This window comes from Pseudonaja textilis, chromosome 3, assembly GCF_049901715.1.
Source record: "Pseudonaja textilis isolate UNSWEBS1 chromosome 3, rPseTex1.2, whole genome shotgun sequence".
NCBI lineage: Eukaryota > Metazoa > Chordata > Lepidosauria > Squamata > Elapidae > Pseudonaja > Pseudonaja textilis.
The window spans coordinates 956,793-982,253 of NC_141992.1; the positions used below are offsets into that span (position 1 = coordinate 956,793).

At 41.3% G+C, this 25,461-nt stretch overlaps 2 protein-coding genes and 1 long non-coding RNA gene across 3 annotated transcripts in view; 1 reads left to right on the forward strand and 2 right to left on the reverse strand.

Annotated features, from left to right (window-relative positions):
- Positions 1-25,461, forward strand: part of LOC113452063 (kunitz/BPTI-like toxin) — a 126,051-nt gene that overhangs the window by 28,751 nt on the left and 71,839 nt on the right. The gene's annotated exons all lie outside the window — the stretch shown is intronic.
- LOC148125969 (uncharacterized) lies at positions 4,179-13,131 on the reverse strand. Its single transcript, XR_015743349.1, has 2 exons — positions 12,785-13,131; positions 4,179-12,680 (listed from the first exon to the last, which is right to left on the reverse strand). It is a non-coding gene; the product is annotated as an uncharacterized LOC148125969 (long non-coding RNA).
- On the reverse strand, positions 14,395-15,330 carry LOC148125970 (kunitz-type serine protease inhibitor textilinin-1). Its single transcript, XM_087931981.1, has 2 exons — positions 15,143-15,330; positions 14,395-14,564 (listed from the first exon to the last, which is right to left on the reverse strand). The coding sequence occupies exons 1-2, from the start codon at positions 15,225-15,227 to the stop codon at positions 14,395-14,397; spliced, it is 255 nt and encodes an 84-aa protein (XP_087788107.1). The 5' UTR covers positions 15,228-15,330.

Genomic DNA, 25,461 nt, shown 5'->3' on the forward strand with positions numbered 1-25,461 from the left:
ATGCCAAATCACTGCTAATGGTTCGCCCAAACCGGTGAAAACTGGTTGAATAGCACCTGTGACTTCAGGCATCACTGTTAGAAGGGGGAGTTGCAGAGCGGGGGAGGAAGAGGAGTAAGAATAACCTAATGTTGGATACAACTTCCCAACTGCAACCTTCATGGCATCCGAACAGGAGGAGGGCCAGGCTGGGCTGCATGGATGGACCTTTAAGTCCTGCTTTATGGACATGAGAATATCCGTTGCAGTTGAAGGGATCTTTTTCTACACAATGGTCCATTGGCCTTTTCTATGTCAGGTGAGGCCCATACCTATCACCCGTATTGAACAGGTGAGCCCTGTAGCCACTGCTCCTTCCTGGATCCTGGCTTATGCAACAAGGTCCTGGGTTGCAAAGCCTGTTTGCATGTTGGCATCAGAAATTGTACCATGACCGGGTCAGAAGAGGGAAACAACAACCCAGATGAATATAGAGAACAAGGATCATTGACAAAGGATAGAAAAGGATTTAAAATAGAGACATTGACAACAGAGACAACAAATAAAAGAGACAAAGCATCTAAGATTAAGCAGAAGAGGAAGGAATTATAGAAGAAGAAATGCCAAAAAAGAGAATTGGAAAGGGTGGGGGAAAACATGGCTGACAGGCAGAGGGGAATAAAAATAATACCAGAAGGAAAAAAGAAGAAAGACCAGGGAAACTTAGAAAAAGGAAAGCTGGCTAAAATTAAAAGAAATAATAAAGCCGAGAAATGTAGAGATAAGGGTTACGGATTCTGTAAGGGGGATGACACAGGGGAATGTATACAGTTGAATATTTAATGGATAATGTATAATGGGAATACTTTATTTTGATTAAACCAGGGGAATGAAAATTTATTAAATTAGATAGTCTGAGGGGATATACCATGTGGATCCAAATATATTGGTTTTGTTTTATTTTTCTCTTTTTAGATTGTTTATTATATATCAGCCTAGGGAAAATTAAGGATAATTATGATGTGTAATGTAAAATAAAGTAGGTGGTAAGCTGAAAATGGAAATAATAGGGGATAAAGAACTGAACATTTGTGTGTGGATGAAAACATATTGAATTAATGAATGCAAATAGAAACTTATTTAAAGGTGAGTGAAAAGGATAATGGTAAGAGGTGATATTATATAAGATTGATGGAAATGAAAGTTTGACTATGTACAAGTATTGTCATCTGGAACAATGTTGGTTATGTGAAGAGATGTATAAAAATAAAAAAGAAAAAAACTTTTCTGTAAAAAAAAAGAGTACTGGGCCTAAGACAGAACCTGTGGACAATTAAAATAAACACACTGCCAAAAATATTGTACTTATTCCAAACAATTCCAAGGAGACTGAAATTTTTTTTGAAGACTTAAATAAAATGATGGTGAAATTTATTTGGCAAGGAAAAATGCAAGAATTAGGATAAAATTATTATAGGATACAAGGTTGAGAGGGGTTTTGGATTACCCAGTTGGGAATTATACTATCAGGCAAACAATATTGATGTGGATGAAGGAATGGATTGAATTGAAAAATGCCAGATTATTAACATTAGAGGGCATGATTTACAATTGGGTTGGCATGCATTCTTATGGTATAAAGAAAGCAAGGCACATGGATATTTTAGGAGACATTACATTAGAGATGCTTTATTAACTGTATAGGAAAAAATAAGAGACTTTTATGTTTCACAGGCGCACTCCATCTGTCGTGGCTGCACATGCAGTAAGCATGAGCAGCAGCCGTGGGACATCTGCCCGAGCTGCGCCCTGGCAACCATCTGGTAGGATGAGCGAGGAGAGCAACTCCTAGGAGGAAGAGCAAACTGAGGATGGAAATAACTGCCCAACTGCAACCTTCATGGCACCCGAACAGGAGGAGGGCCAGGCTGGGTTGGACGGATGGACCTTTAAGTCCTGCTTTGAGGACATGAGAATATCCGTTGCAGTTGAAGGGATCTTTTTCTACACAATGGTCCATTGGCCTTTCCTATGTCAGGTGAGGCCCATACCTATCACCCGTATTGAACAGGTGAGCCCTGTAGCCACTGCTCCTTCCTGGATCCTGGCTTATGCAACAAGGTCCTGGGTTGCAAAGCCTGTTTGCATGTTGGCATCAGAAATTGTACTGTTACCGGGTCAGAAGAGGGAAACAACAGCCCAGATGAACATGGTGAACATGGATCATTGCCAAAGGATAGAAAAGCTAGAAAAGGAGACCCACCTGAAACACACACACACACACACACACACACACACACACACACACACACATGTGCTTCCAAGCACCTGGCAGAATCGCTTGTTACTACGTTTCTAACCGTTCAGTCTCCAATCCCGTGTTGCCTGAAAAAGCGGGCAGGCAAGGTTTCTGGGTCCAACGAAAGGAGTGCTGGAGGGACTTCCTCCATTCCCACTTTTGGGGCTGGGAAATTCAAGCGAGGCATGTGCTGCAGCCTCATCCCCCTCTGGCTGACAGTTGAGGGCTAGGCAGCTTCGGTTTGGCTTTCCTGACTGCCTGAAACTTTACCTTCCTCCTGCAGCTGGCTGCCAGGAAAAGCAAGCCAGGGCTGAGCCATTCTTGTCCCTGGGCTCCCTGCCATCCCACATCTCACCCTTGTCACAAGATCCCTGCAGCCACCATGAGTTTTTTTCCATGCAGCTGGACTTGAGCAACACAAAAAAAAAAGACGTGGCACCTATAGGCAAGTGAGCAACTGGGCGATCAGGTCAGGGGGTATGGCAAGCCAGGGGGTCACCACCACTTGGCGACCAATGCCAAATCACTGCTAATGGTTCGCCTGAACCGGTGCAAACTGGTTGAATAGGACCTGTGACTTCAGGCATCACTGCTAGAAGGAGGAGTTGCAGAGTGGGGGAGGAAGAGGAGGAAGAATAACCTAATGTTGGATACAACTTCCCAACTGCAACCCTCATGGCATCCGAACAGGAGGAGGGCCAGGCTGGGCTGCATGGATGGACCTTTTAAGTCCTGCTTTGAGGACATGAGGATATCTATTGCAGTTGAAGGGATCTTTTTCTACACAATGGTCCATTGTCTTTTCTTATATCAGGTGAGGCCCACATGTCACCTGTATTGAACAGGTGAGCCATGTAGCCACTGCTCCTTCCTGGATCCTGGCTTATACAACAAGGTCCTGGGTTGCAAAGCCTGTTTGAATGTTGGCATCAGAAATTGTACCATGACCGGGTCAGAAGAGGGAAACAACAACCCAGATGAATATAGAGAACAAGGATCATTGACAAAGGATAGAAAAGGATTTAAAATAGAGACATTGACAACAGAGACAACAAATAAAAGAGACAAAGCATCTAAGATTAAGCAGAAGAGGAAGGAATTATATAAGAAGAAATGCCAAAAAAGAGAATTGGCAAGGGTGGGGGAAAACATGGCTGACAGGCAGAGGGGAATAAATCTATTACCAGAAGGAAAAGAAGAAGAAAGACCAGGGAAACTTAGAAAAAGGAAAGCTGGCTAAAATTAAAAGAAATAATAAAGCTGAGAAATGTAGAGATAAGGGTTACGGATTCTGTAAGGGGGATGACACAGGGGAATGTATACAGTTGAATATTTAATGGATAATGTATAATGGGAATACTTTATTTTGATTAAACCAGGGGAATGAAAATTTATTAAATTATATAGACTGGGGGGATATTTTATAGTTTGGGGGAAGATAGGCAGGGAAGTTAGCCTGTTAACCTATTCCAGTCCTACTCGCACACACATTAGCAGTTTAAGGACTTTATTTTTTTTCATCTCTATATTTATCAATGGAAATAAATAGAAAAAGAAAAAAGAAAATGTGCAAGATCCAGCAGTAAAAAACAATGACAAAATGTGTACAGAAAAGAAGCCAAGAAAAAGAAAGAGCCAAACATCCAACATTAAAAATACATAAAAAGAAAGAAAGAAAGAAAGAAAGAAAGAAAGACCCAAACACCCAACATTAAACATATAAAACACCTACCCTGGCTGGGTGCTGAAAAGTAAAAGTTTTTTTAAAATCAATTGATTGATTCTCTTCATCTTACATGATGGATCTGTCAATAGTTATAAACTTTCTCACAAAACAGTTAAAAACTTTAACACAAAAAAAATCATAACAACAAATATTTCAGATGAGGAGGACCCTATCTAATAATCGAATCAACTCAGCATTTAATATTTACATAAAAAAGAAAAGAAAATATATATAAAATAGTCAACAGCTGAACCCAAACATTACACTAGACTTCAAATCCCCCTGTTCACCATCTGCTATTGGGGTTGAAACGTAGAAAGTCCATAAAAGGTTTCCAGTCTCTTATAAAGCCGTCGAGTCCATCATTTCTAATCATTTTGCCTTCTCTGCCAATTCAGTCCATTTGAAAATCCATTCTTCAACAGCCCCTCCTCTCCTTTCCATTGTGAGGCCTAAGGACTTTACTGAGGCACTCTGACCTCTTGGCGTTATTCCCCAAGAGCCCACCAAATCTGAACTTCTCTTGAACTTCTACTGGATCCCTCTTCCAGAGTCCCCCCAATGCCCTCCATGCTGGTACAGGACACAAATGGACCCTCGTGATTTGAAGCTGGGGCCATGCGAGGGCAGCATCACTCATGCAGGATGTCCCTTGTAAACCTTTCACTCGGGGTACCATTTCTTTTCTTTTTTTAGTATAAAAGTTTTTTATTTTTTATTTATTTTACACATCTCTTCATGTGAGCAACATGATTCCAGGTTATAACATTTGTACATAGTCATGCTCTCATTTTCACTAATTTTATATAATATCATCTCATATGATTATCCATTACACTCATCTTTAAATAAATTTGCATTTCATATTTCAATTCATTAATTCAATATCAATTTCATTTCATCCACACATAAATTTTCACCTCTTTATCCCCTATTATTTCCATTTTCAGCTTACCACCTATTTTATTTTACATTACACATCATTATTATCCTTAGTTTTCCCTAAGCTGATATATAATAAACAATCTAAAAAGAGTAAAATAAATTCTTAAACCCCCCCCCAAAAAATAATTACAATAAATCATTAATATGTCTCATTTTATCTTAACTTTTCCTGTATATCATTAATAATCATGTTTTTTCTTTCTTTCCACTTAGCCCAAGTTTATCTATAGGTTTTGATAAATTTCCATTCCCCTATTTTTAAATCTCAAAAGAAAGGGTTCATAACAGTATAATTCATATAGAATTATATATATATATAGCTATACAATCCTAAGAAATTTCCCAGCAAGCTTTAAACTTATCGTTTCCCCAATCTAAAAAACCAATATACATCCCCATTTGGTATCCCCCTTACATTATCCCTAACCCTTATCTCTAAACCTTCTGGCCTTAACATTTCTTTTAATTTTAGCGAGTTTTCCCTTTTCTAGGTTTCCCCAGTCTTTCTTCTTTTTTCTTTCTAATATTATTTTTATTTCTCCATTAATCTCACTCTCTCTTTTTTCTGTTTTCTTGTCATAGTCAACCTCAAAAAATCCCAAAATATTATATTCCTTAGTACTTTACTGTAGTCCCTACTTAACAGATAATCAGATTGGAAGGGACCTTGTAGCTCAACTAGTCCAACCCCCCGCCCAAGTGGGAGACCCTACACCATTTCTGATAAATGGCAGTCCACTCTCTTCTTGAAAGTCTCAAGTGATGGCAGCCCCACAACTTCTGTTCCATTGGTTGATTGTTCTCACTGTCAGAAAGTTTCTCCTTTTTTCCAGGTTAAATCTCTCCTTGTTCAATTTCAATCCATTATTCCTTGTCTGGTCTATAGGCGCTTTAGAAAATAGATTGACCCCTTCCTCTCTGTGGCAGCCCCTCAAATATTGGAAGACTGCTCTCCTGTCTCCCCTGGTCCTTCTCTTTACTAGACTAGCCAAACCTAGTTCCTGTAACAGTTCATTGTATGTTTTTGTCTCCAGTCCCCTGATCATCCTGGTTGCTCTTCTCTGTACTTTTTCTAGAGTCTCAACATCTTTTTTATAATGTGGTGAACAAAACAGGATGCAGTATTCTAGGTGTGGTCTTACTAAGGCTTTATAAAGTGGTATTAGTACCTCCCTTGATCTTGATTGTATCCCTCTGTTAATACAATTTAGGATTGCATTAGCTTTTTTGGCTGCTGCTGCACATGGCTGGCTCCTATTTAGCTGGTTGTCGACTAAGACTCCAAGATCCTCCTCACAGTTACTGCTATTGAGCCTGATTTCACCCAGTCTATATGTGTCCTTTTGGGTTTTCTTGTCTAATTGTGGGACTACTTTACTCTACATTGAATTTCATCTTGTAGATATGGCCCAGTGTTCTAGTCTGTCAAGATCCATCTGGATCTTGAGCCTATCTTCTTGGGTGTTAGCTATTCCTGCCAGCATAGTACCATCCCTTTCTATTCCCTCATCTAAGTCATTTATGAAGATATTGAAGAGTGCTGGGCCTAAGGCGGAACCTTGTGGCACCCCACTTCTTACTTCCCTCCAGGTAGACATAGACCCATTAAGGACTACTCTTTGAATACCATTTGTCAGCCAGGCAGGAAAAACCAAAGGTACTAAAACAGACCAGGAGAAATCTGGCTCAAGAATAGCAACTGTGAGGGCGACCTCAGAGTCAGAGGTGGTATTCAGCCTGTTCTTTTTTATTTTGGGAATTTTATTGTTTTTTAAAGACAAAACATAAACAAACAAAACATAAAAACATCAAACTTTCTTCCGTAAGTATACAAGCGGTGTGCTGGTTGGTTTGCAAATTTTTTTTCGTAGTCTTCAATTACAGTTACATTGCATAATAACTCATATTATCAACCAAAAGTTGAATACCCTACTATCATTATTAATCAATCATTTGACAATAATTTTATTCATTCATATTTTGAGAGATAACTACAATTTATTTAGTTTATAACAATTCATATAATCCTCCCAAATCTATCCTAAAACCATTTTGTAGATATAATAAAAAAAGAAAAAGAAAATACATCTTTATATATTTATTATTTTCTAAAATTCTACATATTCCATTATTGTATTTTACTATCTAACCATTGATCAAAAAGGTCCCAAATTTTATAAAATCGTTTATCCTCTTGTTCTCTAATTTCAAATGTCAATCTAGTCATCTCAGCACATTCCAATATTTTCTTAATGATTTCCTCCTGCGATAGTATTTTCTCATTTTTCCAATTTTTAGCAAATACAATCCTAGCCGCTGTTAATACATTTACATTCAGGTATTTCAAATCTTTCCTATATGTATCAAGTAAAATTCCAATAAAAATATCTCTGGTTTCAAATCTATATGTTTTTTGTCATTTTTTCCAACCACATGGGGATTTTAGTCCAGTATTTTCTAACGTCCGCAAAAGTCCACCACATATGGCCATAACAGCCAGGTATCTGATGACATTTCCAACATTTTTTGGATTTGTTCTTGAACATTCTTGCTATTCTTGTTGGGGGAAAATGCCACCTGTAAAACATCTGATACAAATTTTCTTTATATGCTGTTGACATTGTCATTTTATAATTTTGAGACCACAATTTTTGCCATTTCTCTAAGTCAATCCCATATCCAAAATTCTTCCCCCAAGCAATCATAGTTTCTTTAACTTGTTCTTCTAGTTTAATTTCTAATAAATATCCATACAGTTTTTAAATCACCTTTTCATCAGTACCTGTCAAAATCTTATCTAAGTCAGTCAATTTATCATAAAATCCTTCTGCTTTAGAATCTTTGACATACCTTGAGTGTATTTGCGCATATGAAAACCAATTCATCTTTATACCTTGTTCCTCTAGTTTCTGTATAGATTTAAGTTCACCCTTTTCATTCAATATTTCCCCATATCTAACTGTTTCTTCCTTCTTATATATTGTAGGATAGGAAAATGCTTCAATAGTCGATAACCAGACTGGAATTTTCAAATAACATTGTCTTTTAATCTTCTCCCAATTTAACCACGGAGACTCCCGTATATGATGTCTTCTAAAATAGCCCTGTATTTTGGTTCCCTTATACCAGGGGTGGGCAAACTTTTTGGCTCGGGCGCATTGACTTTTAAAATTTGACAGACGGGCAGGGTCAGCACAAGATACGATACATATAAAAAACTGCATTTGTTAACCGTACATATCAGACATAAACAGAAAAAAGCATTAAACTTCGCTCTCTTTTGCTCCAGTTAGGTGCTCCCAGCATGCACAAGGAGCATGAAGGGAGGCAACAAGGCCATGTGATGGGTCCCTCCACGGTCCCCGCCCAGGTGACAGCCAGGGCTTTGGCATCTACTTTTTTCCTGAGAGGTGTGGTGTCTGCCTCCCTTCATACTCCTTGTGGAGGGACACACATGCCCCGTCACCCCTGCCGCCACTACGTTTGCTCAACTTCTTCCATGGGGGCTCTCTTAAAGTTGACCAATAAGTGGTCCCGGAACATCCGCCCACCTGCCCGGAACCCACCCTCCCGGAGCACGCTTTCTTCCTTCTCCTGGAGAACGTGCCTCTTCCAGCCCGGCTAGTCCGCAGGTGACCACATGCCCTGGGGCTTGTCGCGAGATGCCTGCAGCATGCTCTGTTCTATGTGTCAGACCCAGCAAGTCCGAGCAACCGGCGCATATAACAGAGTGGTGCCAGACCATTGGAGAAGTGGAGCAAAGCTGGAGATTAGTAGCTGCCTCTTTCGGCGCAGAAAGCTTACCCCAACCAGCTGGGGGATCATCTCCTCTGGCGGTTCGTTCTGTATGGCCAAGGAGGAGACCAGCCGAGAAGCGCGCTGCCAGGCGGGGGCCATGCGGCAGAGGGCAACATACTATGCCCAGCCCTGGCGAGGGAAAGCAGTGGGCGTTCCCTGGGCGGCGGCCTCGGCCCCACCACCAGGGAAGCGGCTGCCCATCTCTGGAGCTGATCCACACCTGACCGGCTGGAAAGGAAGGGTGTGTAGCATTGGTGCTGTGTGTGCGATTTTTTGGCGCGCGGCGCAGGGTCTCTTTTGGCCAGCCCTGATTTTTTTTCAGAGGCGGGACGGATTAAAAAGGCCAACGGGATGGATGTGGCCCATGGGCCGTAGTTTTCCCACCCCTGCCTTATACCATAAAAAAGCGTGCCACCCCAACAACAGATCATGTCCTTCTAATGTTAACAATCTAGTATTTCTTAATGTTATCCATTCCTTTGACCCATATCAAGTTTGCAGCTTGGTAGTACAACTCCCAATTAGGCAAACCAAATCCTCCTCTAATTCTAGCATCTTGCAAAAGTTTTAACTTTATTCTCGCTTTCTTACCTTGCCATATATATTTCAACACAATTTTGTTTAAGTCTTCAAAATAATCTTTTCCAAGCCTAATTGGAATTGTTTGGAACAAATATAAAATTCTGGGTAATATATTCATCTAGATTGTTGAAATTCTCCTATTAATGACAAGTGTAGATTTTCCCATTTCACCAAGTCTAACGCTATCTGCTGTTTAAGTTTAATATAATTGTTCTCTTTTAATGGACTGCATCTTGCTGTCAGATATATCCCCAAATACTTAATCTTATTCGTGACTTGAATTTTCAGTAGATCTGCCAATTCTTCCTTTTGTCTTGATAACATATTTTTTGTCAAAATCTTTGTCTTATCTTTGTTTATTTTCAAACCAGCCACCTTGCCATATGCCTCTATCTTTTCCAATAATTTTGGTGCTGTTTCTAAAGGGTCTTCTAAGATAACAACCAAGTCATCCACAAAGGCTTGCAATTTAAATTCTTCCTTTTTAATTTTCATTCCTTTTATACTCTTTTCATGTCTAATATTTCTGTTTAATACTTCCAAAGTTAACACAAACAGCAAAGGTGATTGTGGGCACCCTTGTCTTGTTCCTTTTCTTATATTAATAGAGTCTGTCAATTCTCCCTCTATCATTACCTTTGCCGTTTGCTTGTAGTATGTGGCTTCTATTGCTTGAATAAATTTTCTGGCAAAACCCATCTGTTCCAACAATAATAACATGAATCGCCAGTTCACGTTATCAAATGCCTTTTGTGCATCTAGAAATATCAAAGCCATTTGTTTTTCAGGGTGTGCCTCATAGTATTCCAAAGTATCCAAAATTACTCTCATATTGTCTTTGATTTGTCTCTTTGGCGGAAATCTATTTTGGTCAGAATGAATAAAGTTATTTAAATATTTTTAACTCTTTCTTCCAATATTGAAGCCAAAATTTTATAATCTGCATTTAGTAAAGAAATAGGTCTATAGTTCTTAATTTGCAATGGATCAGCCTCTTCTTTTGGAATAAGTGTAATATAGGCTTCTGACCATGATTTAGGTATCTTCTTCTTTAACATAACTTCATTCATAACTTCTAGCAATGGAAGGTTCAACGATTCTTGTAGTGTTTGATAAAATTCTGCCAGAAGTCCATCTGGGCCTGGTGCCTTTCCATTATTTTGCTTCTTAAGTGCTTCAGTTAAATCCATCATTGTTATATTGCTTTCTAACATTTTTTCAGTCTCTTTAGGTATCTTAGGTAAATTAACATTCTGTAAATACTGCTTGACTCTTTCCTCATCGATATTCTCTTGCTTATATAATTTCCCATAAAAATCTCAAATAATTTCCTTCTTCTCTTTGTTACCACGGCAAACTTGGCCTTGATCATCTATTAACTGCAATGTTTTCCTTGATTCTTTCTCTTTTCTCAATTTACATGCTAACCATCTACCTGGTTTGTTTGCATCTTCAAAATAGTTCTGTTTAGCACTTCTAATTTTCTGTGCTAATTCTTCTTTCTCTATTTGACCCATTTTGTGTTTAATTATATCCATGTTTAGCTTAATGTCCTTTTTCTGTGGTGTTTTCTGTAGCTCTTTTTCAAGTCTTTTATTCTCATCTTCTAGAACCTTAGTGGCTTGCCTTTTCAGAATATTCCTTTTCCTTGCATAGTCGGTATTCAGCCAGTTCTGACAGGTTCTACAGAAACAGTAGCGGAAAGTTTGAGTAATTCAGAGAAGTGGCAAATCCAGCCTCTGACTGGCCCTGCCAACCCCATCTCTTCTCTGCCTCCCATTGAGTCCCAGCTGATTGGCTGGGTCTTCTTTGGTTGCCCTGCCCAGGAGAACAGAACTGGAAAGCAGGTTACGGTGTGGGGAGAGAATGGGCTTTTACACTAACCTTCCCCTGCCACGTCCTCCAAGCCACGCCACGCCACATCCACCAAGCCACGCCCACAGACCCGGTAGTAAAATTTTTGGAATCCCACCACTGCTCAGAGTCCTAGTAGACGATCACTTAAACATGAGCCAGACGTGTCTGGCAGCAACCAAAGAAGCTAACCCATTCCTTAGGTTTTATAAACAGAGGCATAGTAACAAAATCACATGAAGTATCAGTGCCGCTTTATAAAGCCTTAGCAAGGCCACACCTGGAATCCTGCATCCAGTTTGTTTACCACATTACAAAAAATAGGTTGAGACTTTGGAAAAAGTGCAAAGAAGAGCAACGGACGATCAAAGGCCTAGAGGCCAACACCTATGAAGAACGGTTGCAGGTTTTGGATTTGGCTAGTCCAAAGAAAAGAGGGACTAGGGGAGACATGATAGCAGCCTTCCAGGATTTGAGAGGCTGCCCTAAAGAGGACGGGGTCAACTTATTCTCCAAGTAGCCCAGGAAACAACCTGGAATTAAGCAGAAACTTCCTAACTGTGAGGTCAATTAACCAGCGGAACAGATTATTGTTGCTTCATTACTGGAAGCTTTTAAGAAGAGCCTGTTCAGCCATTTGTCAGGAATGGTCTACTCTAGGGCTTGAGCAGGGGGTTGGACTAGAAGACCTCCAAGGTCCCTTCCAGATGTTGGAAGAATTATCCTTCTGGGTTCAGTTCCAAGTGGGGAAAAAGACACTGGATTCGTGGAAGTTGCTTGGAAAGAAGGTATAATGGTGGACAGGACCACATTCCTCGGAGCTCCTGGGCGAAAAATGGAAGCGATGCTGAGAATCCCTTGGTTTTATACCGTCTGTTGGGCCCCACATTAGTGTTTCCTGTTCCTGTGCAAGGAATGTATCCCATTGGCTGTCAGACTCCCAGGGGCGGGAGGGTCTTAGCTAACTTTGTAGGCTTTGTCTGGACCACAGGGCTTCAATGGAGTGTTGTATGATGCAATCTTCCCAGGTGCCAGGTGGTGAGATGGGCAATTCTATCATTTCCTGAGGGCCAGGTCTTCATCCCGTCAGCCTGGAGCTGAAGGGCGGGCAGGGAGCCGCAGGAAGCTGCTTTGTCTTTAAAGCGTGTTTCTCCTCTTCTCATCCAGGGAAATATACGATTCGGCCTTTCTAACATTTCCTAGAATATTTCACTCTTCTAGGAGAGGGGTGGGTGCTGACTCTCTACACAGATCTATGAGGAGAGGTCCCAGCCCAACGGACGGCCTCACCATGACGCCTGCCTTCGCAAAACCCTTGATCCTGCTTCCAATCGCCTCCCTCCCTCCTTCCATTTAGAGGAGAAGAAGTCGCAAGTAACTTACAAACAGGTGGCAGGTAAAAGAGATTTTGCGCGGAGAAACACGGGAAGCCCTCGTTTTTCCTGATCTCCTGTTTTATTTTCCTGGGGTTTTTTCCCCTCTTCTTCTCTTTCTGTTCTACTTATTTAAATAAAGGCAGAAAACTTTTTCTGATCTCCTCACGGCCTCCAGCCAGAGCATCCGTGAGGAGCCATAGCAGAGTCTCTGCGTCCATCCCAGACTTACCCGGAGTTTCAGGGATTTCAGCCTCCGAGAGAGGCGTCCCTCCCACTTTCTCTCTGGAAAGCCACATGGGGGATCGATGCGCTGCCTCTCAGCCCCTCTTCCTCTGACATGGGGGGGAGGGGAGAGACAGGTCAAGGTGGGGAGGGGAAACCCCCAAAGGGAATGAAGGAGACACCGGAGACCAAGAGGGCAGCTGGAACCAAAGCTTTATTGCAGAGAAGAAGGAATGAGCCCAGGGTGGGGTTTGGGGGGAGGGTCTCCAGGGGGTCCAGGGCAGAAGCAGGGTCTTGGGGTCAAGTTGGAACTGTAGATCCAATCCAGGAGGGTCTCCTCATTGGTCATGCTGTAAAAGCAAACATCCGGATATGAGGTTTCTGCCCAGAACTGCCTCCAATGTGTCACCCGACTAATCTTAGAACCATGGAAACCCAAAGCTGAAATTCAGGAGGAATGGCCTAATTGGGAGACAGCCAGGGAGCCATGGGGCAGCAACCTCCCCACCCCCGGACTTGTGAGGCTCCATCACTGGGGGCTCCAAGCAAAGGTGGGACAGAATCTCTCCAGGGAGCTCTGAGGATTTCTGCGCTGGAAGGAGGGTGGACTAGATCAGGCGTCCCCAAGCGTTTGGTCACCTGGGACTGGTTCCGTGGGGAAAGGTTTTCCTGCCGACCGGACGGGGTGTGGTTTTGCATGCTGCCTGAATTCCACAGGTGGGTCTCCCCTTGTTTGCTAGGGCAGCTTTCTGGCACTCCAGAACCCAGTGCTGGTCCATGGACTGTGGATTGGGGACCACTGGACTACATGACCTCCAGCATCTTTGCCCATCCTCTTTTTCTAGGAGACCGCAAGGCTTGGAGTGCTTGGAGCACAGAGAAGGACAAGTTCACTTGTACTGCCCAATTTGCACAGGGAGCATTTGTTACAGCCAGAAGTGTGAGGTTGTCACTCTAGACGAAGCTGTGGACCTTCCTGTCCCCTGAGCTTGGACCAGTCTTGGCCTGCGCTGGCCCCAAAGCCAGCATGGGGTACAGTCACGGCATCTCCTCTGGAAGTCCTCATTGCCCTTCTGGCAACCTGACCAGGCTGGCAGGAGCACCCTCTTCTCCAACAGGGTGCCCAACAACAGCCGGCCTGGGGCAGGGTCACCATTCTCCCAATGGTGGTTCAGAAGGAGGAGAAGTGAAGAGCCAGTGGGAGAGGGACATGGAGGGTCTGTCTCCTGGCTCCCACAGAGTGGGGATGGGTACCTATCAGGAAGAACGGCCCCACCATACCAATTTCTGCTTTGGCATCACGACACCTTTTCTTTACATCAATTCTCCCTTTGATGGACAGAAGGAGAGCCTGAAAGACCCCAGACAGACCTCCGGGTGCCCAGACCAAGTCTAGGCCTAGGAGACACCACACAGCCCTTCAGGGGTGGGATTCCACTGGTGTAAGAGAACACCAGAAATTGGAGAGTTCAACCTGAGTGACAAAGATTCCCTTCTATCAAATCAATCACAGCCTGTTGTGAGAACCACGATGTTTCATGGACCCACCTTATGCCTAATTTTAAGAGACAGCGAGTCTTTTTCAATGAAAAGGCCAGTCTGGAACTCCTTCCCTACTTACCAGCACAGGTGCTTTCGCATTCCTCTTGGGTATTAAAGTTGTTAGCATTCCCTTTGCATCCACCATAAATAAACTCTAGGCACTTTTTTTCATCTGGGTTGTAGTAGAAGGATGGGAATCTGACTCTACATGGTCCGGTGTCAGCAGGCAGTTCACAGAAATCTGTACAAAATTGAATAGAGATAGATCAGCCTTCCCCTAAAATCCATCTTTCTAGGGACCCCCTTCCATTTCCATCTCCTGTTCAGCTGACACCCAATCACCACCTCAAGAACCTCCCGAGAGAATGCTGGACTTTTCTGGAATGGACAAAACTTAATGTTAGTAGTTTGGAAAAGAGAATGAAAAACAAAAGAACTTTGAAAAGAAATTAATAGAGAGCACCACCTAATGGTTAAAGATATTTCCTCTTTTATGTTCTTATGGAAAATTATTGGTCGTCTAAATATGTGGAAAAGAAAAGAAATGGAATAAAAGAATACCAACACGAACAAGAACCCCGGAAGTCTTTAAAAAGAGGGAACTACAGAAAAGTATAAATGAATGTAATATTTTGGAACTGTTTGAGGTTGACTGTGACAAGAAAACAGAAGAAAGAGAGAGTGAGATAAAAGAACCTCCCCAGAAGAAGCCCCACCAAGCCAGGGCTTCTAGACCAGGGCCTTTGATCTCTCTTTCCTGCGGGAGAACCCTGATCATTCCAGCCCCTCCCTGCCAAGGGTCTCAAGATCTCAACTCACCTGGACGGTCCTTGCTGGAGACGGGGGTCAGCACCTCCCAGAGGGTGAGGAGTCCCAGCAGGAGAAGAAGACCTCCAGAAGACATGATGAAGCTCTGTGCACCACCCTCAGGCTGGCTCTATTTATTCACCCCATTTCCCTCCTCCAGATCCCAGATGCAGGATGACATAATGCGGTGAGGATCCGAAATCCTTCCTCTTTCAGAAGGTGGTTGAACAAGTGTGGAGAATCTGTGAGTTTGATTGGCTGGCCAGTTTTGGGGGAAGTTAGGCAGGGAAGTTAGCCTGTTAACCTATTCCAGTCCCGCTCGCACACACATTAGGAGTTTAAGGATTTTATATTTTCATCTCTATATTTATCAATGGAAATAAAATAGAAAAATAAAAAAAGAAAAAGTGCAAGATCCAGCAGTAACAACAACAACAAAATGTGTACCAAAAAGAAGAAAAGAAAAAGAAAGACCCCAACAGGCAACATTAAACATAGATATATAGATAGATAGATAGATAGATAGATAGATAGATAGAAAGAAAGAAAGAAAGAAAGAAAGAAAGAAAGAAAGAAAGAAAGAAAGAAAGAAAGAAAGAAAGAAAGAAAGAAAGAAAACAAAAGAAAGACCAAAACACCCAACTTTAAACATATAAAATACCTACCTTGGCTGGGTGCTGAAAAGTAAAACGTTAGAAAAAACCAATTAATCAATTCTCTTCATCTTACATGATGGATCTGTCAATAGTTATAAACTTTCTCACAAAACAGTTAAAAACTTTAACACAAAAAATATATCAACAAATATTTCAGATGAGGAGGACCCTATCTAATAATCGAATCAACTCAGCATTTAATATTTGTTTAAAAAGGAAAAGGAAAAATATATAAAACGGTCTACAGCTGAACCCAAACATTACACTACACTTCAAATCCCCCTGTTCACCATCTGCTATTTGGGGTTGAAAAGTGGAAAGTCCATAAAAGTCCATAAAAGGTTTCCAGTCTCTCATTATTTTCCTTACTTATGGAAGAAAGTTTGATGTTTTTATGTTTTATTTGTTTATGTTTTGTCTTTAAAAGCCAATAAAATTCCCAAAATAAAAAAGAACAGGCTGAATACCACCTCTGACTCTGAGGTCGCCCTCACAGTTGCTATTCTTGAGCCAGATTTCTCCTGGTCTGTTTTAGTACCTTTGGTTTTTCCTGCCTGGCTGACAAATGCTATTCAAAGAGTAGTCCTTAATGGGTCTATGTCTACCTGGAGGGAAGTAAGAAGTGGGGTGCCACAAGGTTCCTCCTTAGGCCCAGGACTCTTCAATATCTTCATAAACGACTTAGATGAGGGAATAGAAGGGGATGATACTATGCTGGCAGGAATAGCTAACACCCAAGAAGATAGGCTCAAGATCCAGATGGATCTTGACAGACTAGAACACTGGGCCATATCTACAAGATGAAATTCAATGTAGAGAAAAGTAGTCCTACAATTAGGCAAGAAAACCCAAAAGGACACATAGAGACTGGGTGAAATCAGGCTCAATAGCAGTAACTGTGAGGAGGATCTTGGAGTCTTAGTGGACAACCATATAAATAGGAGCCAGGATGATCAGGAGACTGGAGACAAAAACATGCAATGAACTGTTAATAAACACACTGCCAAAAATATTGTACTTATTCCAAACAATTCCAAGGAGACTGAAAATTTTTTTTTGAAGACTTAAATAAAATGATGGTGAAATTTATTTGGCAAAGGAAAAATGCAAGAATTAGGATAAAATTATTATAGGATAAAAGGTTGAGAGGGAGTTTTGGATTACCCAGTTGGGAAATATACTATCAGGCAACAATATTGATGTGGATGAAGGAATGGATTGAATTGAAAAATGCCAGATTATTAACATTAGAGGGGCATGATTTACAATTGGGTTGGCATGCATTCTTATGGTATAAAGAAAGCAAGGCACATGGATATTTTAGGAGACATTACATTAGAGATGCTTTATTAACTGTATGAGAAAAAATAAGAGACTTTTATGTTTCACGGGCGCACTGCATCTGTCGTGGCTGCACATGCAGTAAGCATGAGCAGCAGCCGCGGGACATCTGCCCGAGCTGCGCCCTGGCAACCATGTGGTAGGATAAGCAAGGAGAGCAACTCCTAGGAGGATGAGCAACCTGAGGTTGGAAACAACTGCCCAACTGCAACCTTCATGGCACCCGAACAGGAGGAGGGCCAGGCTGGGTTGGACGGATGGACCTTTAAGTCCTGCTTTGAGGACATGAGAATATCCGTTGCAGTTGAAGGGATCTTTTTCTACACAATGGTCCATTGGCCTTTCCTATATCAGGTGAGGCCCATACCTATCACCCGTATTGAACAGGTGAGCCCTGTAGCCACTGCTCCTTCCTGGATCCTGGCTTATGCAACAAGGTCCTGGGTTGCAAAGCCTGTTTGCATGTTGGCATCAGAAATTGTACTGTTACCGGGTCAGAAGAGGGAAACAACAGCCCAGATGAACATGGTGAACATGGATCATTGCCAAAGGAAATAAAAGCTAGAAAAGGAGACCCACCTGAAACACACACACACACACACACACACACACACACACACACACACACATGTGCTTCCAAGCACCTGGCAGAATCGCTTGTTACTACGTTTCTAACCGTTCAGTCTCCAATCCCGTGTTGCCTGAAAAAACGGGCAGGCAAGGTTTCTGGGTCCAACGAAAGGAGTGCTGGAGGGACTTCCTCCATTCCCACTTTTGGGGCTGGGAAATTCAAGCGAGGCATGTGCTGCAGCCTCATCCCCCCTCTGGCTGACAGTTGAGGGCTAGGCAGCTTCGGTTTGGCTTTCCTGACTGCCTGAAACTTTACCTTCCTCCTGCAGCTGGCTGCCAGGAAAAGCAAGCCAGGGCTGAGCCATTCTTGTCCCTGGGCTCCCTGCCATCCCACATCTCACCCTTGTCACAAGATCCCTGCAGCCACCATGAGTTTTTTTCCATGCAGCTGGACTTGAGCAACACCAAAAAAAAAAAGACGTGGCACCTATAGGCAAGTGAGCAACTGGGCGATCAGGTCAGGGGGTATGGCAAGCCAGGGGTCACCACCACTTCGGCGACCAATGCCAAATCACTGCTAATGGTTCGCCTGAACCGGTGCAAACTGGTTGAATAGGACCTGTGACTTCAGGCATCACTGCTAGAAGGAGGAGTTGCAGAGTGGGGGAGGAAGAGGAGGAAGAATAACCTAATGTTGGATACAACTTCCCAACTGCAACCCTCATGGCATCCGAACAGGAGGAGGGCCAGGCTGGGCTGCATGGATGGACCTTTAAGTCCTGCTTTGAGGACATGAGGATATCTATTGCAGTTGAAGGGATCTTTTTCTACACAATGGTCCATTGTCTTTTCTTATATCAGGTGAGGCCCCACATGTCACCTGTATTGAACAGGTGAGCCATGTAGCCACTGCTCCTTCCTGGATCCTGGCTTATACAACAAGGTCCTGGGTTGCAAAGCCTGTTTGAATGTTGGCATCAGAAATTGTACCATGACCGGGTCAGAAGAGGGAAACAACAACCCAGATGAATATAGAGAACAAGGATCATTGACAAAGGATAGAAAAGGATTTAAAATAGAGACATTGACAACAGAGACAACAAATAAAAGAGACAAAGCATCTAAGATTAAGCAGAAGAGGAAGGAATTATATAAGAAGAAATGCCAAAAAAGAGAATTGGCAAGGGTGGGGAAAACATGGCTGACAGGCAGAGGGGAATAAATCTATTACCAGAAGGAAAAGAAGAAGAAAGACCAGGGAAACTCAATTCTTTATTAAACTTAGTCATCTTAACGTCTTTTTCATACCTTGTATGAATTTGCAAATACGAATACCAATTTATATTTATCCCTTGTAAATCGAATTCTTGCTTTGTTTTGAGTTCACCCTTTTCATTTAGAATTTCTTCATATCCAATTATATTTTCCATTTAAAATAGCTGTGGATATGTAAAAGCTTCTAATGTGGATAACCAGACTGGTATTTTCATATAATGATAGTCTCTTATTTTTTCCCATACACTTAATAAAGCATCTCTAATGTAATGTCTCCTAAAATATCCATGTGCCTTACTTTCTTTATACCATAAGAATACATGCCAACCCAATTGTAAATCATGCCCCTCTAATGTTAATAATCTGGCATTTTTCAATTCAAACCATTCCTTCATCCACATCAATATTGTTGCCTGATAGTATAATTCCCAACTGGGTAATCCAAAACCCCCTCTCAACCTTGTATCCTGTAATAATTTTATCTTAATTCTTGCATTTTTCCCTTGCCAAATAAATTTCACCATCATTTTATTTAAGTCTTCAAAATATTTTTTTTCAGTCTTCTTGGAATTGTTTGGAATAAGTACAATATTTTTGGCAGTGTGTTTATTTTAATTGTCCACAGGTTCTGTCTTAGGCCCAGTACTCTTCTTTTTTTACGGAAAAAGTTTTTTATTTTTTTATTTTTATACATCTCTTCACATAACCAACATTGTTCCAGATGACAATACTTGTACATAGTCAAACTTTCATTTCCATCAATCTTATATAATATCACCTCTTACCATTATCCATTTCACTCACCTTTAAATAAGTTTCCATTTGCATTCATTAATTCAATATGTTTTCATCCACACATAAATGTTCAGTTCTTTATCCCCTATTATTTCCATTTTCAGCTTACCACCTACTTTATTTTACATTACACATCATAATTATCCTTAATTTTCTCTAGGCTGATATATAATAAACAATCTAAAAAGAGAAAAATAAAACAAAACCAATTTATTTGGATCCACATGGTATATCCCTTCAGACTATCTAATTTAATAAATTTTCATTCCCCTGCTTTAATCAAAATAAAGTATTCTTATTATACATTTCTATTATCCATTAAATAATCAACTGTATATTTTAAAATGTATATATATATTTTAAAAACCCTCAAAAATCACTACTATAGCTTCTTAATATCTCTCATTTTATCTTCAATTTCTTATATATCATTAGTAATCATGTTTTTTCTTTCTTTATACTTCGCCAAAGTTTATCTATATGTTTTGATAATCTAAAATACCAATATATATCCCCATTTGGTATTCCCCTTACATTATCCCTAACCCTTATATCTAAACCTCTTGGCCTTATTTTTTCTTTTAATTTTAGACAGCTTTCCCTTTTCTAGGTTTCCCCGGTCTTTCTTCTTTTTTCTTTCTAATATTATTTTTATTTCCCTCTGCCTACCAGCCATGTTTTCCCCCACCCTTTTCAGTTCTTTCTTTTTTGGGGGGGGTTCTTCTTGTATAATTTCTTCTTCTGCTGCTTAGTCTTGGAAGTGTTTTCTCTTTTATTTGTAGCCTCTGTCATCAATGTCTCTATTTTAAGTCCTTTTATGTCTTTTGGCAATGGCCTTTGTTCTCCGTATTCATCTGGGCTGCTGTCTTTCTCGTTTAACTTGTCCTCTCTCACCTTTCTTTGTTCTTCTGCGAGCTGCAATGCCACTACTTTACCAGCAATTATATCCAACAGTCTCATTCTTTCTTTTAACATACTGTTTGCAGTTCTGACTTAAATTCTTTGCTTATTTCTTCCATTTCTTTAATCTGTTCAGTTAATCTTTGTTTTATTAAGAGTAGGATTTGTGATGGACTGGCAATTGAAAAATGATGGGAGACGCAGGGAAGACGTCTGAGCAACTGCCAGCCCCGAGAGCCCTCGGGTAGCAGTATTTATTAAGAAAATGCAAATACAAAATCAAAACAATGACTTCAACATTAGCTCAGCAACATTATCTAGCTAGGCCTCAGCGAAGGTGATAAAGTTCCCGTGAGAAAGCAGGGCACCAAAGGTCTCATGGGAATGGCTCGGATAGGTACTGTGAACTCCCACACAGATTCCTGGTCTCTGAGCTTTAGCAGATCATAACAGGATCAAACTCTCATCATAAAGACACTACTGCCCTCATGAGGAGCGTTTGTGATACCCCAGATCTTACAAAGCTGTACAAGAACTTGCAGAATATGATGGATATATTACCACATTCCCTCCTTTTTATTTATTCAAAGATAGGGGGTGTTTCAGTGGCAAAATACACAGTTCCTCGCAAACTTGGTTTCGTACACTTAAGGCTGAGGCACACATTTGAAATAGATTAGGAATACATTGAATACAGCAACATAACATAATAAGTGTAATAACAATTATTACAACTAATTGAAGCAATAAACGTAACCATGAGCTGTCAGGAAGCCAATCCCATAGCAAAGCCCAAAGTGACTTATTGAAGCCATCTTTTCCTGCTTCGTGTTCAGCTATGCGGTCTTCCATATCATGAACAGTTCTTGTAATGTTAGGCTCATAATTATGTATAAAAACACAACAATGTGAATGAATTAAAGCACAAACTCCTAACATTATATCTAAAGCATAAAGTAACTTGGCGAATTTCAGACACTTCTTCATTTAACATCTTAATATTCTCAACAGTATCATAAAACATAGCAACAGTAAAATTATTTAAAATATGAATATCTCTATAGTTCATAGCTATTCCAAAAGGTGGGTACATGCATACAAAGCTAACAATTAGTTACATTTAAACTCTTTGCTGCAATCCGAACGTCCTTGATGTAGGAATTTTCTTCCATAAATTATCACCAAGGTCTCTAGTTTCTGAGATAATGGCAGCTCTCCGCCTCCGCATTAGAGTCCGTGGAGGCATAAGACGAATGGAAAAAGAAGTTGTGTAAAGTAACTTAGGCAACTCCAATTGACACCAATATTGTCCATAGTCTGAAACAGAAACATTAAACAGAATCAGAGTTGTAGCACAGGCTGAAGATATAATATCCTTATCAGGTCCCGAGTAAAGAATGTCTTGACCCTTATGCCAGGACCAATATGCTGGAAAAATCAAAAGATGCCGCTGTTTGCAGATTAATTTAGTCCGATTCCCCAAAGGAACCTGCTGCATACAAGTTGATAACCTCGGATAAGCAGTCATCTTTTCCCAGCTTTCACAGCGCCACGCCTGGACTGCCGGCATCAAGAGAATCAGGAACCACGGAAACGCCATCCTGAGAATCAGGAACCTCAGGAACGGAATCAGGAACCACAGGAACGCCATCCTGAGAATCAGGAACATCCCTCACTGGCACCTGCGAAGGCGCTTGTGAATGATCAGGCCGGATACATCGACCAGGAACCCAACGAATTTGACCAAGATGTTCGACTGCTGCATAACCACGTCCCCACGTAATCAGCTCAGCGGGAACCCATGCCGGATCCGGAAGGAATCGCACCAACACTCGAGGTCTCACTGCATCTGTAGAAGGGGAAGAAAAATGCCTGCTGGCCGCGCTCGCAGGGGGGTTACCAGACAAATTTAAAAAATTTAAAGTATACAAAGCAAGATTTAAATGATCTTGAATTGCCGGAAGCCCCAGGAGCTTCCCTCCTTTTTTATTTAATTTAGCTAACATGTTCTTGAGCGTGCCATTATAACGCTCCACAATAGCTTGTCCTGTGGAATTGTATGGAATTCCAAATTTATGTTCCACGGACCACTGTTTGCAAAACTGATCAAAGACTGTGCTCCGATAAGCCGCACCATTGTCTGTTTTTAAAGTTTGAGGCGTACCAGCGACTGAAAATGTCTTAATGCAATGATTGATGACATGTTTAACCGCTTCACCTCTTTGAGGAGTAGCCATTAGAAATCCTGAATAAGTATCCACAGTCACATGTATATACTTCCAAGGTGCAAATGATGGATACTGAGTAACATCCATTTGCCAAATCATTGAGGGTTTCAACCCCCTGGGGTTGACTCCCATAGGAATAGCTGTGCCTTGCTTTGAACAAGTTGGACATTGCTGAATTATGGCAGCAGCTTCTGCAGCAGTAAGCTTGAATTGATGTGCCAACGCTTTAGCATTTTGATGAAAATAACTATGGCTGTCCCATGGCTGAACAGTGAGAACTGAAGTTACAGCACTGTCAGCTTTGGCATTGCCTTGTGATAAAATTCCAGGTAAATTACTATGACTACGGATATGGGCAATAAAACACACATTCATACGCTGCTCCAAACATTCTTGCAACAACAAAAGCAAACGTAGAATATTAGGTGATATTCCAGGAGACAAATAAGAACCTGCTACAAAGGGTAACAAATTATATACATACAAAGAATCCACTATTAGATTAAAATCCTGATTTTGAAAATTTTGAAAAGCCAAAACCACAGCAGCAAGTTCTGCCTGTTGGGCAGACTTCTGCTCTGATATCACTTTTGTATGCCAAATTCCAGATTTATCTTTCCAAACACAAGCACAAAAAAAAATTTTTTTCTCCATCAGTAAAAACTGTAGGAGCATCTGATATACTGATTTACTGATTTAGGTCACACCCTGTCCCATTGATCTCTCATTTTGCTGACTTTGACCCCCCAGGAGCCCGACATTGCGCTTTAAAATGTCCAGGCTTCCCGCAATTGAAAAAGTTTCTTTTTAGCATTTCCTGCCCGGAGAGCCAGAACTAAAGTCTCCATGTTAAAAGTCTGACTCCCCACCTTTTGGCAATCTGCGTTAGCCTGATCTACTGCTAACTTCAAAAGCAATTCATTCCGGGCAAATTGATTGTCAATTTGCCTTTCAATAGCCACTTTCAATCTGCTAATGAAATTTTCATAGGGTTCATTGTTTCCTTGTTTGATGTTAGTAAAGGTCTTCTCACCACCTTCGCCGTCAGGGAGAGTCCGTACGGCTTGTAAAATTTAACTGTGGGAGAAGAACGAACCCCTCCTCAGGCATTCTATCTCTCTGTTGATTTAAAGCAACGTCCACACCAATTTCTACTGGATTAAGTTGAATCTCCACTCCAAAATCTACCAAATCATCTCCTGATAATTCCCCTCTATTTGTTGCTTCTTGAATAGCTGCAGTAACTGCATCTACTTGAACTCTTAAAGGCAAACTCTTCTCTTCTGACAAAGTATTTTCAGTGCCTGACAGCCCTCTGGATTTATCTGGAGGTGCTGTCGGTGGCAATATACGTACCGCATTGTAAGGCGGCAAACCTTCTTCGGGGGGTGCTAGGAGCGGTTGTTCATGCGTAGCTAATGCATCCATAACCACCCTCCAGGTTAACAAAATTGAAGAAGGGGCACGAGGCTCCTCGTGCAAAAAATTTCCCTATCTTTCTCCAGCGCTCTACTTTAATACTACCTCCCTCTGGATAACACGGAATATGTTTCCAAACATACTGTAATAAATCCTCAATTTCTTTCTTTCCTACTTCATGTCCTCTACTATGAACTCCAAACTTAAAACTATTCCCAGCGATCTCTCTCATTTCCCTAAGGTGCTTTGTCTGAGCTTTCGAGAGACCTTCCCCCATACTCACGAAAAGAATCTGTCTCCGTCCAGCGAAGAAGATGAGGGCCCAGTCGACGTCCGCGACGATGAGTATAGGATGCGGGAAACGTATAGCTTTCAAGCTATCACGCCAAAACGTATAGCCTTCCAAACTATCACGTCGGGGTCACCACTTGTGATGGACTGGCAATTGAAAAATGATGGGAGACGCAGGGAAGACGTCTGAGCAACTGCCAGCCCCGAGAGCCCTCGGGTAGCAGTATTTATTAAGAAAATGCAAATACAAAATCAAAACAATGACTTCAACATTAGCTCAGCAACATTATCTAGCTAGGCCTCAGCGAAGGTGATAAAGTTCCCGTGAGAAAGCAGGGCACCAAAGGTCTCATGGGAATGGCTCGGATAGGTACTGTGAACTCCCACACAGATTCCTGGTCTCTGAGCTTAGCAGACCATAACAGGATCAAACTCTCATCATAAAGACACTACTGCCCTCATGAGGAGCGTTTGTGATACCCCCCAGATCTTACAAAGCTGTACAAGAACTTGCAGAATATGATGGATATATTACCACATTCCCTCCTTTTTTATTTATTCAAAGATAGGGGGTGTTTCAGTGGCAAAATACACAGTTCCCTCGCAAACTTGGTTTCGTACACTTAAGGCTGAGGCACACATTTGAAATAGATTAGGAATACATTGAATACAGCAACATAACATAATAAGTGTAATAACAATTATTACAACTAATTGAAGCAATAAACGTAACCATGAGCTGTCAGGAAGCCAATCCCATAGCAAAGCCCAAAGTGACTTATTGAAGCCATCTTTTCCTGCTTCGTGTTCAGCTATGCGGTCTTCCATATCATGAACAGTTCTTGTAATGTTAGGC